Genomic DNA, 16,723 nt, shown 5'->3' with positions numbered 1-16,723 from the left:
AAAGAAGAGCAGCAGAGGGTTAAAGAAGAGCACCAGAGGGTTAAAGAAGAGCACCAGAGGGTTAAAGAAGAGCACCAGAGGGTTAAAGAAGAGCAGCAGAGGGTTAAAGAAGAGCAGCAGAGGGTTAAAGAAGAGCAGCAGAGGGTTAAAGAAGAGCAGCAGAGGGTTAAAGAAGAGCAGCAGAGGGTTAAAGAAGAGCACCAGAGGGTTAAAGAAGAGCAGCAGAGGGTTAAAGAAGAGCAGCAGAGGGTTAAAGAAGAGCAGCAGAGGGTTAAAGAAGAGCAGCAGAGGGTTAAAGCAGAGCAGCAGAGGGTTAAAGAAGAGCACCAGAGGGTTAAAGAAGAGCAGCAGAGGGTTAAAGAAGAGCAGCAGAGGGTTAAAGAAGAGCAGCAGAGGGTTAAAGAAGAGCAGCAGAGGGTTAAAGAAGAGCAGCAGAGGGTTAAAGAAGAGCAGCAGAGGGTTAAAGAAGAGCAGCAGAGGGTTAAAGAAGAGCAGCAGAGGGTTAAAGAAGAGCACCAGAGGGTTAAAGAAGAGCAGCAGAGGGTTAAAGAAGAGCAGCAGAGGGTTAAAGAAGAGCAGCAGAGGGTTAAAGAAGAGCAGCAGAGGGTTAAAGCAGAGCAGCAGAGGGTTAAAGCAGAGCAGCAGAGGGTTAAAGAAGAGCACCAGAGGGTTAAAGAAGAGCAGCAGAGGGTTAAAGAAGAGCAGCAGAGGGTTAAAGAAGAGCAGCAGAGGGTTAAAGAAGAGCAGCAGAGGGTTAAAGCAGAGCAGCAGAGGGTTAAAGAAGAGCACCAGAGGGTTAAAGAAGAGCAGCAGAGGGTTAAAGAAGAGCAGCAGAGGGTTAAAGAAGAGCAGCAGAGGGTTAAAGCAGAGCAGCAGAGGGTTAAAGCAGAGCAGCAGAGGGTTAAAGAAGAGCAGCAGAGGGTTAAAGAAGAGCAGCAGAGGGTTAAAGAAGAGCAGCAGAGGGTTAAAGAAGAGCAGCAGAGGGTTAAAGAAGAGCAGCAGAGGGTTAAAGAAGAGCAGCAGAGGGTTAAAGAAGAGCAGCAGAGGGTTAAAGCAGAGCAGCAGAGGGTTAAAGAAGGGCACCAGAGGGTTAAAGAAGAGCAGCAGAGGGTTAAAGCAGAGCAGCAGAGGGTTAAAGAAGAGCAGCAGAGGGTTAAAGAAGAGCAGCAGAGGGTTAAAGAAGAGCAGCAGAGGGTTAAAGCAGAGCAGCAGAGGGTTAAAGCAGAGCAGCAGAGGGTTAAAGAAGGGCACCAGAGGGTTAAAGAAGAGCAGCAGAGGGTTAAAGAAGAGCAGCAGAGGGTTAAAGAAGAGCAGCAGAGGGTTAAAGAAGAGCACCAGAGGGTTAAAGAAGAGCAGCAGAGGGTTAAAGAAGAGCAGCAGAGGGTTAAAGAAGAGCACCAGAGGGTTAAAGCAGAGCAGCAGAGGGTTAAAGAAGAGCAGCAGAGGGTTAAAGAAGAGCAGCAGAGGGTTAAAGAAGAGCACCAGAGGGTTAAAGAAGAGCAGCAGAGGGTTAAAGAAGAGCAGCAGAGGGTTAAAGAAGAGCAGCAGAGGGTTAAAGAAGAGCAGCAGAGGGTTAAAGAAGAGCACCAGAGGGTTAAAGAAGAGCACCAGAGGGTTAAAGAAGAGCAGCAGAGGGTTAAAGAAGAGCAGCAGAGGGTTAAAGAAGAGCACCAGAGGGTTAAAGAAGAGCACCAGAGGGTTAAAGAAGAGCAGCAGAGGGTTAAAGAAGAGCAGCAGAGGGTTAAAGAAGAGCAGCAGAGGGTTAAAGAAGAGCAGCAGAGGGTTAAAGCAGAGCAGCAGAGGGTTAAAGAAGAGCACCAGAGGGTTAAAGAAGAGCAGCAGAGGGTTAAAGAAGAGCAGCAGAGGGTTAAAGAAGAGCAGCAGAGGGTTAAAGAAGAGCAGCAGAGGGTTAAAGAAGAGCAGCAGAGGGTTAAAGCAGAGCAGCAGAGGGTTAAAGCAGAGCAGCAGAGGGTTAAAGAAGAGCACCAGAGGGTTAAAGAAGAGCAGCAGAGGGTTAAAGAAGAGCAGCAGAGGGTTAAAGAAGAGCAGCAGAGGGTTAAAGAAGAGCAGCAGAGGGTTAAAGAAGAGCAGCAGAGGGTTAAAGAAGAGCACCAGAGGGTTAAAGAAGAGCAGCAGAGGGTTAAAGAAGAGCAGCAGAGGGTTAAAGAAGAGCAGCAGAGGGTTAAAGAAGAGCAGCAGAGGGTTAAAGAAGAGCAGCAGAGGGTTAAAGAAGAGCAGCAGAGGGTTAAAGAAGAGCAGAGGGTTAAAGAAGAGCAGCAGAGGGTTAAAGAAGAGCAGCAGAGGGTTAAAGAAGAGCAGCAGAGGGTTAAAGAAGAGCAGCAGAGGGTTAAAGAAGAGCAGCAGAGGGTTAAAGCAGAGCAGCAGAGGGTTAAAGAAGAGCAGCAGAGGGTTAAAGAAGAGCACCAGAGGGTTAAAGAAGAGCACCAGAGGGTTAAAGAAGAGCAGCAGAGGGTTAAAGAAGAGCAGCAGAGGGTTAAAGAAGAGCAGCAGAGGGTTAAAGAAGAGCAGCAGAGGGTTAAAGAAGAGCAGCAGAGGGTTAAAGAAGAGCACCAGAGGGTTAAAGCAGAGCAGCAGAGGGTTAAAGAAGAGCACCAGAGGGTTAAAGAAGAGCAGCAGAGGGTTAAAGAAGAGCACCAGAGGGTTAAAGAAGAGCAGCAGAGGGTTAAAGAAGAGCAGCAGAGGGTTAAAGAAGAGCAGCAGAGGGTTAAAGAAGAGCACCAGAGGGTTAAAGAAGAGCAGCAGAGGGTTAAAGAAGAGCAGCAGAGGGTTAAAGAAGAGCAGCAGAGGGTTAAAGAAGAGCAGCAGAGGGTTAAAGAAGAGCAGCAGAGGGTTAAAGAAGAGCAGCAGAGGGTTAAAGAAGAGCAGCAGAGGGTTAAAGAAGAGCAGCAGAGGGTTAAAGAAGAGCAGCAGAGGGTTAAAGCAGAGCAGCAGAGGGTTAAAGAAGAGCAGCAGAGGGTTAAAGAAGAGCACCAGAGGGTTAAAGAAGAGCAGCAGAGGGTTAAAGAAGAGCAGCAGAGGGTTAAAGAAGAGCAGCAGAGGGTTAAAGAAGAGCAGCAGAGGGTTAAAGAAGAGCAGCAGAGGGTTAAAGAAGAGCAGCAGAGGGTTAAAGAAGAGCACCAGAGGGTTAAAGCAGAGCAGCAGAGGGTTAAAGAAGAGCAGCAGAGGGTTAAAGAAGAGCAGCAGAGGGTTAAAGAAGAGCACCAGAGGGTTAAAGAAGAGCAGCAGAGGGTTAAAGAAGAGCAGCAGAGGGTTAAAGAAGAGCAGCAGAGGGTTAAAGAAGAGCACCAGAGGGTTAAAGAAGAGCAGCAGAGGGTTAAAGAAGAGCACCAGAGGGTTAAAGAAGAGCACCAGAGGGTTAAAGGTGTCATGAACTGGTTAAATTGGAAATTTCATTTTCAGGTTTATGCTTAAAAAGTGATTAACCGGTGATAAATGGATTATAACTACTGCATAAATATAATTTAGTACCATAGAATCCCCTAAAATACAAAATATTGATTTCAGACCGACACACGAGCAGCACCAGAGGGTTAAATGTATATTTTTTACTCCGGAAACTAGCAGAAATAGCTTCTTTATGATATTTTTTATATACATGTTCTTTTTTTGTATTATATTCAGTGTATTGTGTAGTTATGTATACTTTAGGGGGATGTTTTTTCTTGTTAAACCTATCAAATAATAGGGGCAATAAATGAAAAGGCTTAGTTTATGAAACATGTATAGTAAAGCATAAATTGTCATTATTGATTTGAATGCAACCATTTTTGTAAGAAATATTTCAATATTTTTGTGCATGTTATTCATTTAATGAATGATTAGCAATGTTAGGGGCACATTAGAGAAAGGGCAGGTTTGGTCTGAACTCTTGTGTGTTGTAGTTCTGCGAGATACCCTGAATCGGCGCTTCTCCTACGCCTTCTCCATCATCGGGATGTTCTCGTCTCACGCTGTCAGCACACTCAGCATCTTCTACTGCGCAGAGATCACGCCGACCGTCATCAGGTCAGATCCTGCCTGTCTGTCTGTCTGTCTGTCTGCCTGTCTGTCTGTCTGCCTGTCTGTCTGTCTGCCTGTCTGTCTGTCTGCCTGTCTGCCTGCCTGCCTGCCTGTCTGTCTGTCTGTCTGTCTGTCTGTCTGTCTGCCTGCCTGTCTGTCTGCCTGCCTGTCTGTGTGTCTGTCTGTCTGCCTGTCTGTCTGCCTGCCTGCCTGCCTGCCTGTCTGTCTGTCTGTCTGTCTGCCTGTCTGTCTGTCTGTCTGCCTGCCTGTCTGCCTGTCTGTCTGTCTGTCTGTCTGCCTGTCTGTCTGTCTGTCTGCCTGTCTGTCTGTCTGTCTGCCTGTCTGTCTGCCTGTCTGTCTGTCTGTAGATGGGACTGTCACACTGACCAGTCCTTCCAGAAAAATGCGGCTTTTTTTGTGATTGTTGCAGGCAAAAATCCTTGATTATGCGGCACGTTTTCTTAAAAAATGCAATGGAAAATGTGGGATATTTATGCAATAAAATTGCGGGAACTTGCAAAAGCTGCGGTTTAATGAAAAAGAGAAAAAAAGCACTACATCACAGAAAGTGCTGGAATATTTAAGTTCTCATCTTGTTTTATTGAAGACCTTAATAAACACACGGCTCAAATTTACAAAACATTGAGTCAAACAAGTTCTGTAGCTTTACAAAAGGAATATGCTACAACTTCTGAAAAATTTATAAATAACTTCCTGTTTTACAGAGGTAGCTACAAAACAGAGATTTGAGTGCTTCCAATGCACAAAGTGCAAACTCTTAAAGGGTTAGTTCACCCAAAAATGTAAATTGTGTGATTAATGACTGAGCCTCATGTGGTTGGACACCCGTCAGACCTCCGTTCATCTTCAGACACAAATGAAGATATTTTAGTGTAAATCTGATGCTCTGAAAGGCCTCCATTGGCTCAATGCACTTTACACTCTCAAGACCCTTAAAAGACACTAAAGACGTCGTTACAAAGTCCATCTCACTACAGCGGCTCTACAATAACTTTATGAAGACGAGAATAGTTTTTGTGCGCGAAAAAACCCTAAATAACGACTTATATAGTGATGACGATTTCAAAACACGGCATCATGAAGCTTCGAAGCGTTATGAATCAGTGAGTCGACCGCTGAATCGACTCACTGATTCATAACACTTCAAACCGCTGAATCAACTCACTGATTCATAACGCTCCAAACAGCGGTTTGAAGCGTTATGAAACAGTGAGTCGATTCAGCGGTTTGAAGCGTTATGAATCAGTGAGTCGATTCAGCGGTTTGGATCGCCAAAGTCACATATTTCAGCAGTTTGACACGCGATCCGAATCATGAATCGACTCGCTGATTCATAACGCTTATTTATTAATTTTTTTCAGAAGTTGTAGCATATTCCTTTTGTAAAGCTAAAATTTGAGCCGTGTGTTTATTAAGGTCTTCAATAAAACAAGATGAGAACTTAAATATTCCCAGCACTTTCTGTGATGTAGTGCTTTTTTTCTCTTTTTCATCAAACCGCAACTTTTGCAAGTTCCCGCAATTTTATCGCATAAAAAATCCCGCATTTTCCATCGCATTTTTTAAGAAAACATGCCGCATAATAAAGGATTTTTGCCCGCAACAATCACAAAAAAAGCCGCATTTTTCTGGAAGGACTGTGCCATAAGCTCTATCATTGGTTAGTGGGAGGGGTTACAGATAATGCTGTAAACTATAGGAGCCCTTACTCACACATTACTGTAATATTAAAGGACATCAGAGCCCAAACTATGAGCATAAACTCAGCTGATATTCATGTTTAGATATAATAATCAACACTCAGAAAACACATCGTGTGCAAACATGTCAACTTCACATTATAATGAATATAACGGCTAATATAATTACTATAACAGCTAATATAATGAATATAACGGCTAATATAATGAATATAACGGCTAATATAATGAATATAATGAATATAACGGCTAATATAATGAATATAACGGCTAATATAATGAATATAACGGCTAATATAATGAATATAACGGCTAATATAATGAATATAACGGCTAATATAATGAATATAACGGCTAATATAATGAATATAACGGCTAATATAATGAATATAACGGCTAATATAATGAATATAACGGCTAATATAATGAATATAACGGCTAATATAATGATTATAACGGCTAATATAATGAATATAACGGCTAATATAATTACTATAACAGCTAATATAATGAATATAACGGCTAATATAATGAATATAACGGCTAATATAATGAATATAATGAATATAACGGCTAATATAATGAATATAACGGCTAATATAATGAATATAACGACTAATATAATGAATATAACGGCTAATATAATGAATATAACGGCTAATATAATGAATATAACGGCTAATATAATGAATATAACGGCTAATATAATGAATATAACGGCTAATATAATGAATATAACGGCTAATATAATGAATATAACGGCTAATATAATGATTATAACGGCTAATATAATGAATATAACGGCTAATATAATGAATATAACGGCTAATATAATGATTATAACGACTAATATAATGAATATAACAGCTAATATAATGAATATAACGGCTAATATAATGAATATAACGGCTAATATAATGAATATAACGGCTAATATAATGAATATAACGGCTAATATAATGAATATAACGGCTAATATAATGAATATAACGGCTAATATAATGATTATAACAGCTAATATAATGATTATAACGGCTAATATAATGAATATAACGGCTAATATAATGAATATAACGGCTAATATAATGATTATAACGACTAATATAATGATTATAACGACTAATATAATGAATATAACAGCTAATATAATGAATATAACGGCTAATATAATGAATATAACGGCTAATATAATGAATATAACGGCTTATATAATGAATATAACAGCTAATATAATGAATATAACGACTAATATAATGAATATAACGACTAATATAATGAATATAACGGCTAATATAATGATTATAACGGCTAATATAATGAATATAACGACTAATATAATGAATATAATGGCTAATATAATGAATAACGGCTAATATAATGAATATAACGGCTAATATAATGATTATAACGACTAATATAATGATTATAACGACTAATATAATGAATATAACAGCTAATATAATGATTATAACGGCTAATATAATGAATATAACAGCTAATATAATGATTATAACGGCTAATATAATGAATATAACGACTAATATAATGAATATAACGGCTAATATAATGAATATAACGGCTAATATAATGAATATAACGACTAATATAATGAATATAATGGCTAATATAATGAATAACGGCTAATATAATGAATATAACGGCTAATATATTGAATATAACGGCTAATATAATGAATATAACGGCTAATATAATGAATATAACGGCTAATATAATGAATATAACGACTAATATAATGAATATAACGGCTAATATAATGATTATAACGACTAATATAATGAATATAATGAATATAACGGCTAATATAATGAATATAACGGCTAATATAATGAATAACGGCTAATATAATGAATATAACGGCTAATATATTGAATATAACGGCTAATATAATGAATATAACGACTAATATAATGAATATAACGGCTAATATAATGATTATAACGACTAATATAATGAATATAATGAATATAACGGCTAATATAATGAATATAACGGCTAATATAATGAATAACGGCTAATATAATGAATATAACGGCTAATATATTGAATATAACGGCTAATATAATGATTATAACGACTAATATAATGATTATAACGACTAATATAATGAATATAATGAATATAACGACTAATATAATGAATATAACGGCTAATATAATGATTATAACGACTAATATAATGAATATAATGAATATAACGGCTAATATAATGAATATAACGGCTAATATAATGAATATAACGGCTAATATAATGAATATAACGACTAATATAATGAATATAACGGCTAATATAATGAATATAACGGCTAATATAATGAATATAACGGCTAATATAATGAATATAACGGCTAATATAATGAATATAACGGCTAATATAATGAATATAACGGCTAATATAATGAATATAACGACTAATATAATGAATATAACGGCTAATATAATGAATAACGGCTAATATAATGAATATAACGACTAATATAATGAATATAACGGCTAATATAATGATTATAACGGCTAATATAATGAATATAACGACTAATATAATGAATATAATGGCTAATATAATGAATAACGGCTAATATAATGAATATAACGGCTAATATAATGATTATAACGACTAATATAATGAATATAACGGCTAATATAATGAACATAACGACTAATATAATGAATATAACGACTAATATAATGAATATAACGGCTAATATAATGAATATAATGGCTAATATAATGAATAACGGCTAATATAATGATTATAACGGCTAATATAATGAATATAACGACTAATATAATGAATATAACGACTAATATAATGAATATAACGGCTAATATAATGAATATAACGGCTAATATAATGAATATAACGACTAATATAATGAATATAATGGCTAATATAATGAATAACGGCTAATATAATGAATATAACGGCTAATATATTGAATATAACGGCTAATATAATGAATATAACGACTAATATAATGAATATAACGACTAATATAATGAATATAACGGCTAATATAATGATTATAACGGCTAATATAATGAATATAACGACTAATATAATGAATATAATGGCTAATATAATGAATAACGGCTAATATAATGAATATAACGGCTAATATAATGATTATAACGACTAATATAATGAATATAACAGCTAATATAATGATTATAACGGCTAATATAATGAATATAACGACTAATATAATGAATATAACGACTAATATAATGATTATAACGGCTAATATAATGATTATAACGGCTAATATAATGAATATAACGACTAATATAATGAATATAACGACTAATATAATGAATATAACGGCTAATATAATGATTATAACGACTAATATAATGAATATAACAGCTAATATAATGATTATAACGGCTAATATAATGAATATAACGACTAATATAATGAATATAATGGCTAATATAATGAATAACGGCTAATATAATGAATATAACGGCTAATATAATGATTATAACGACTAATATAATGAATATAACAGCTAATATAATGATTATAACGGCTAATATAATGAATATAACGACTAATATAATGAATATAACGACTAATATAATGAATATAACGGCTAATATAATGAATATAACGGCTAATATAATGAATATAACGACTAATATAATGAATATAATGGCTAATATAATGAATAACGGCTAATATAATGAATATAACGGCTAATATATTGAATATAACGGCTAATATAATGAATATAACGGCTAATATAATGAATATAACGGCTAATATAATGAATATAACGGCTAATATATTGAATATAACGGCTAATATGATGAATATAATGAATATAACGGCTAATATAATTACTATAACAGCTAATATAATGAATATAACGGCTAATATAATTACTATTACAGCTAATATAATGAATATAACGGCTAATATGATGAATATAATGAATATAACGGCTAATATAATGAATATAACGGCTAATATAATGAATATAACGGCTAATATAATGAATATAACGGCTAAACGATGTAACTACAGAAGAGTCAAGTTTTAAATATCGAAAGTCTTTGGTCATTTTTGAGCGAGATGCTAACGGTCTAATCAGATTCAATGATCTATGCTAAGCTATGCTAAAAGTGCTAGCGCCAGACCCAGGGATCGGCTGAAGGGATTCACAAACGGTCAAACTCAACTGTTCAACTCTAGAGGAGACGGAAAATTTGCCTATTTACAAAAATAGTGGCGTGTTCCTTTAAGGACTCAGGAAAGGGTTAGCCACAAACTGACTTAGCGAACACAATAAACATGACCTGCGTGTTTTGACCTCTGGCTTTTCTTCCACAGGGGGGGCGGAGTCGGGCTGGTCCTCGCGAGCGCAGGGTTCGGCATGCTAACCGCGCCCCTCATGGAGCTCCACAATCAGAAGGGTTTCTTCCTGCATCACGTGATCCTCACCTGCTGCACGCTGCTCTGCATCATTTGCATACCGTTGCTCCCGGAGACCGCCGGCCAACCGCTGCCCGAGACTATCGCTGAGGGGGAGGGGCTACTGCGGCGGCCCATCCTCCCCGGAGAGCAGCACCACCTCCTGGCCAGAACCGAGGTCAGGGAATACTCGCGCGTTCAGGACACGCCCCTTCACCAGGTCGTCAACCCCGGCAACGGCTCAGTGCCTAGCAACAGTACAGCCAATGGCGTGAGGACTTCATGACGGCATTTTCTAAGAACGGCCAATCGAAGAACAGTGCGTTCGGATCGATTGTAAAAAAAAAAACGTTTCGTTTTTAAAAACCCGCGGACCGGACGAGTCCCGATAAAGTGTCAAACGCCTCATTAACCAGCATCGGTGAAGATTATTACCATTGTAGAAATGTTATTTTAACTTGCATTCAGCGAAAGGAGTTCTATTTTTCGAACGGCCACTAATTTAACGTCACCTCATGGAGGAGTTTCACTGATCTGAATGTGTTTTTTTGTATGTTTGGTAAATGTTTGGTATTTATTAAGGACAGGACGATTACGGTAAGAACCGACGGGCCACATTTAGAGCGTTTAGTAAATGTTGTAACGGATGAAGCCCGTCGTGTTCGTGTGCGCCTCACTATGTTCAGGTTTTTTTAGTCTGTCTGTTTTGCACTAAAACTAGAAAAGCAATCGTGAGTCGGCCAGATGAATCTGAACTGAATGTGTGTGAAACCACACCCGGACGGATGATGGCCGTTTAAAAAATACAACAGCACAACTTAATGGTCTGCTCTTAAAGGAACACGCTGACTTTTTGGGACTTTAGCTTATTCCCCGTATTCCCCAGAGTTCGAGAAGTCCATACACACCATTCTCATCTCCGTGCCATAACACCGCTAGCCTAGCTTAGCACAAAGACTGGATGTAAATGGCTCCAGCTAGCCTAGCTTAGCACAAAGACTGAAGGTAAATGGCTCCAGCTAGCCTAGCTTAGCACAAAGACTGGATGTAAATGGCTCCAGCTAGTCTAGCTTAGCACAAAGACTGGATGTAAATGGCTCCAGCTAGCCTAGCTTAGCACAAAGACTGGAGGTAAACGGCTCCAGCTAGTCTAGCTTAGCACAAAGACTGGATGTAAATGGCTCCAGCTAGCCTAGCTTAGCACAAAGACTGGATGTAAATGGCTCCAGCTAGTCTAGCTTAGCACAAAGACTGGAGGTAAATGGCTCCAGCTAGCCTAGCTTAGCACAAAGACTGGATGTAAATGGCTCCAGCTAGTCTAGCTTAGCACAAAGACTGGAGGTAAATGGCTCCAGCTAGTCTAGCTTAGCACACAGACTGGAGGTAAATGGCTCCAGCTAGCCTAGCTTAGCACAAAGACTGGAGGTAAATGGCTCCAGCTGGCCTAGCTTAAGTCAAGTCAACTTTATTTATATAGCGCTTTTAACAATGCAGATTGTTTCAAAGCAGCTTCACAGTGTTAAACAGAAAAATAATGCAGCATAATTTTATTCAGCCATATAGCTGTTCTGGAGAAAACAGTGATGTCATCAGTTCATTTCAATTATCATACAGTGACAGTGTGGGCTTTAGATCAGTAATTAGATCAGTAATTTAGTTTATATGGTTAATTTAGTTTAATTATTAGATTTATTTGGATATTTAGTTGAAAAATGTAGTGTCCCCAACTGAGCAAGCCTAGCTTAGCACAAAGACTGGAGGTAAATGGCTCTAGCTAGCCTAGCTTAGCACAAAGACTGGAGGTAAACGGCTCCAGCTAGCCTACTGCTCAATAAGTGACAAAATAACGGCAACACATGTTGTGATGTGTGTAGTTACATCGTGTACTAAGACCGACAGAAAATGAAAAGGGATTTTCTAGGCCAATATGGCAGGAACTATACTCTCATTCCTGCGTAATAATCAAGAGCTGTGAGCCGCCCCATGAGTGCAGCGGAGTGAGCCGTCCCATGGAGCCGTTTACCTCCAGTCTTTGTGCTAAGCTAGGCTAGCTGGAGCCGTTTACCTCCAGTCTTTGTGCTAAGCTAGGCTAGCTGGAGCCGTTTACATCCAGTCTTTGTGCTAAGCTAGGCTAGCTGGAGCCGTTTACCTCCAGTCTTTGTGCTAAGCTAGGCTAGCTGGAGCCGTTTACATCCAGTCTTTGTGCTAAGCTAGGCTAGCTGGAGCCGTTTACATCCAGTCTTTGTGCTAAGCTAGGCTAGCTAGAGCCGTTTACCTCCAGTCTTTGTGCTAAGCTAGGCTAGCTGGAGCCATTTACCTCCAGTCTTTGTGCTAAGCTTGGCTAGCTGGAGCCGTTTACCTCCAGTCCTTGTGCTAAGCTAGGCTAGCTGGAGTCGTTTACCTCCAGTCTTTGTGCTAAGCTAGGCTAGCTGGAGCCGTTTACCTCCAGTCTTTGTGCTAAGCTAGGCTAGCTGGAGTCGTTTACCTCCAGTCTTTGTGCTAAGCTAGGCTAGCTGGAGTCGTTTACCTCCAGACTTTGTGCTAAGCTAGGCTAGCTGGAGCCGTTTACCTCCAGTCTTTGTGCTAAGCTAGGCTAGCTGGAGCCGTTTACCTCCAGTCTTTGTGCTAAGCTAGGCTAGCTGGAGCCGTTTACCTCCAGTCTTTGTGCTAAGCTAGGCTAGCTGGAGCCGTTTACCTCCAGTCTTTGTGCTAAGCTAGGCTAGCTGGAGCCGTTTACCTCCAGTCTTTGTGCTAAGCTAGGCTAGCTGGAGCCGTTTACCTCCAGTCTTTGTGCTAAGCTAGGCTAGCTGGAGCCGTTTACCTCCAGTCTTTGTGCTAAGCTAGGCTAGCTGGAGACGTTTACCTCCAGTCTTTGTGCTAAGCTAGGCTAGCTGGAGCCGTTTACCTCCAGTCTTTGTGCTAAGCTAGGCTAGCTGGAGCCGTTTACCTCCAGTCTTTGTGCTAAGCTAGACTAGCTGAAGCCGTTTACCTCCAGTCTTTGTGCTAAGCTAGGCTAGCTGGAGCCGTTTACCTCCAGTCTTTGTGCTAAGCTAGGCTAGCTGGAGCCGTTTACCTCCAGTCTTTGTGCTAAGCTAGGCTAGCGGTGTTATGGGACGGAGATGAGAATGGTGTGTATGGACTTCTCTAACTCTGGGGGATACGATGAATAAGATAAAATCCCAAAAAGTCGGCGTGTTCCTTTAAACTAGCAAACATTCACAAACTCAATAACCTTCATCTGGTTGGAAAGTGTCACGGGTCATATCGCACATCAAAATCATGAGAAATACACATTTTTTTGCATTGACATTTTCCTCCCAAATTATTAATGTAATGTGAAAAAGTAATGATGTACTATTTTAGTATTGTACTGGCTTGATGTGTTTGTTATTTGCTAAGTAAAAACATAAATGCATTAAAGTAATGAGATGACAATCATCAAAGAATAATAAAAAATAACGTGCAGATGCATTATGGTCAATTTCTTTTGCATTGTGCTAATGATATCGTCGATTTTGGAGTGAAATGTGACCCAGACACGCTTTTTCCCGACATTTACTCAAATCATAAATGTGGAGCACGACCACTAGAAGGGCTGCTGCGTGTTTTCATGTATATTTATCTATTATTATTATTATTATTATTATTAATGTGTAGAATAGCAGTGGAGTAACTTGAACATCACAAAACTCCAGTTCATCCTCGAACTACTGAATATAAAGCAAAATTAAGAAGAAAACGACAGTCTCCCAACCTTATAGCAGGATATTAATGACACATTTCAACTGTGAGTGCAAGTATTGTGTGTGTGTGGTGGCTTCTGGGATACATATATACTTATCTCTGAATATGAGTGGTGGCATTTTTAACATCCAGATGGCAGAAGTCAGACTCAATACTCACATTTCTCTGTAAGAGTGTGTGCATTTGGCCTGTATGAGCTTCCACAACACTTCAATAAATGAAAGCACATAAAAAGAGCACATACGAGTGAATCTCACAAAAAAACAAGAACATGCCCAGGCCGTTTTCACTCCAAAAACCCCAAAAGAAGTATATTTTTCCTAAAGAAAATTCAACCTATTTTTAGGACCCAAAAAATTCTTTAAATGTTGAAAAAAATATATATTACTAAAATTGTCAAGCACAATTATAGGCTATACATCACCAAAAAAAAAAAATGCAATGCAGGCTTTTATTTTAAATATATATATTTTAAAAATGGACTCCAAAATTGGTTTGAAACATGACCTGGACACACATCAACGAGATTCACTCGCATACATTTGTGCAAGAGACTGAAACAACATTTGCGTATTTTTCTGTATTTGACTCTCATTTTGACGATTAGGACGAAATGAGAATTTCATACATGTTAAGCGTCCATTTTAAGACATTGCACTTGTAAATAAACACCATTTTTAATACAGTGTATTTTGTTGCTCGTATTTGAATAGCACGGCTCTCACACTGATCAATACATGATCACTGTCTCACACAGAGCATATTTATAACCGATTAGGAACTGTATTTAAACAGCTTGTAACAAAACTTAAAGGTCCCATGGCATGAAATGTTCATTTTATGAGGTTTTTTAACTTTAATATGAGTTCCCCTAGCCCAGGGGTGTCCAAACTTTGTTTAAAGGGGGCCGGATTCGATATTGTGGACCCGGGGGCCGGTCCCTTTTCTATTTTATATATATATGTATATATGTATATATATATATATTATATATATATATATATATATGACATGTTTTGTTTCTTTGAAACATGACAGATTTGACAAAAGCTTGAGCTGACAGTAGCTTGAGATAGGACACAGGAAATGTATAGATATTTAATAATATCTGTAAAACTTTCATCAACCAAAAAGTTTTAATGGGTGAAATTTTAATATTATTACGGAGTTAGAACTCTATTCTTAGTGCTCTATTTAGATCAGCACAGGTAAAACCACACTACAAAACATGCTTTTCTGACTTGGTATTTCTGTCCAAATATCTAAAAATTCTTAAATCAAGATGCTTTTACTAAGGAAAATCAAAAAAATTTTCTTGATTCCTGGGGGGGGAAAAATCTAAATGAATTGAGTTTTTGCTTGAAACAAACTAAATGATCTGCCAATGGATTAGAAAAATAATCTTCCTTAAAGATTCCAAACAGAAACATTATTTTTCTAACCCCATTGGCAGATATATTTGCTTGTTTTAAACAAAAACTCACTTCAATTTAATTTAATTTTCCAGAAAACAAGAAAAAATATCTTTATCATTTAACTTATCTCGTAACATCTTGATTTAAGAATTTTTAGATATATTTAGACTAGAAACAAGACACAAATACTAAATGACAGCATTTTTTGCAGTGCACACAAGGCAAAAATTAACACACATATATATATATATATCTAGAATGGTATTTAGTCTATAGACATATAAATACAAATGCACAAAACTGCAAGTTTATTATGACAAAAAATAGTCTGCAATTTGGCCTTTATTACTCATTTAATACATGTCTACATTACAAATTAAATAAAATTAGATATTAACCTACATTTCTGACAAATGACCACGGTTACAGTGTGTGTTTCCACAGTAAACTCATGATAAATTCGAAATGTGAATTGTTGTTTGAAAAGTATTTTGAATCGGCTCAGCTGATTTGCACGTTAGTGTTGATTAAGTCAGCGCTGTTGAAATGGAAATTAAATCAAATCACTGAGAGATTTGCAGCTCGTACCGGAGACCTCTGCGCCGAACTCGAACGCTTCTCATTGGCTGTTTACTGGTCATGTGATCGAGACTCTCAGCAGGTGAACAAATTTGTTCAGAGTCAGAGCTCGAGAGTAGCGCTGTTTCGTTCCGCTTTGGGCGCTGTTTCCCTGGCCTAAAGTCTAGTACTGCCACCTTTACATCATGAAACTGCATGATTTGTAAATGATCCGTGGCGGGCCACATATAATATATTTTAAAAGACGCACTGCGGGCCGTTTGAAATTCATCCCCGGGCCGCATTTGGCAAAACGCTGGCGATAAGCGCGCGCGATATTCGTCCCGGTGTGTACAGGCCTTTAGCGTTACTGAGAATAAAACGCGGCGTTACTATAACTGAGCTCACTGAAGCGGTTTCATCCGAACTGGCTCTCTGTCAGTCAGACCTGCAACGTCTTTTTTTCTCTGGTTGGTTGGTGTGTGTGTGTGTGTGGGCGGGCGTGCATGCACTGTAAAAAAATCCCCGTAAAATTTACAGTAAAAAAACAGCAGCTGTGGTTGCCAGATCTTTACCGTAAAAAATACGGCGGTAACGTTTTAGGTTTTTAGAGACAGCACCATATAATTTAAAGGTTTATAATGGAATAATTACGGTTAAAAAATGTTTTATTTTACAGTTCAAAAACCATATAATTTAAAGGTTTATATTGTAATGATTATGTTTACACTGTAAACAATTTACGGTGAAAAAACATATTTCATTAACTGAAATAATGTTAAATTACCAACCTATTGAAATACTAATATCTGTTATGTATCTTTGATATAT

General features: G+C 37.9%; 1 protein-coding gene across 1 annotated transcript in view; it reads left to right on the top strand.

Moving 5' to 3' along the window:
* The window catches only part of LOC307135461 (solute carrier family 22 member 23), a 40,628-nt gene extending 30,033 nt beyond the window's left edge, over positions 1 to 10,595 (top strand). The window contains exons 9-10 of the mRNA XM_079831932.1: positions 3,903 to 4,026; positions 10,095 to 10,595. Coding sequence (XP_079688058.1) covers positions 3,903 to 4,026; positions 10,095 to 10,461 — 491 coding nt within the window. The 3' untranslated portion in view covers positions 10,462 to 10,595. The remainder of the gene's footprint in view (positions 1 to 3,902; positions 4,027 to 10,094) is intronic.
* The last annotated feature ends 6,128 nt before the right edge of the window (positions 10,596 to 16,723 follow it).

This window comes from Gobio gobio, assembly GCF_949357685.1.
Source record: "Gobio gobio genome assembly, chromosome: 12".
NCBI lineage: Eukaryota > Metazoa > Chordata > Actinopteri > Cypriniformes > Gobionidae > Gobio > Gobio gobio.
This window is presented reverse-complemented; position numbering and strand designations above follow the sequence as displayed.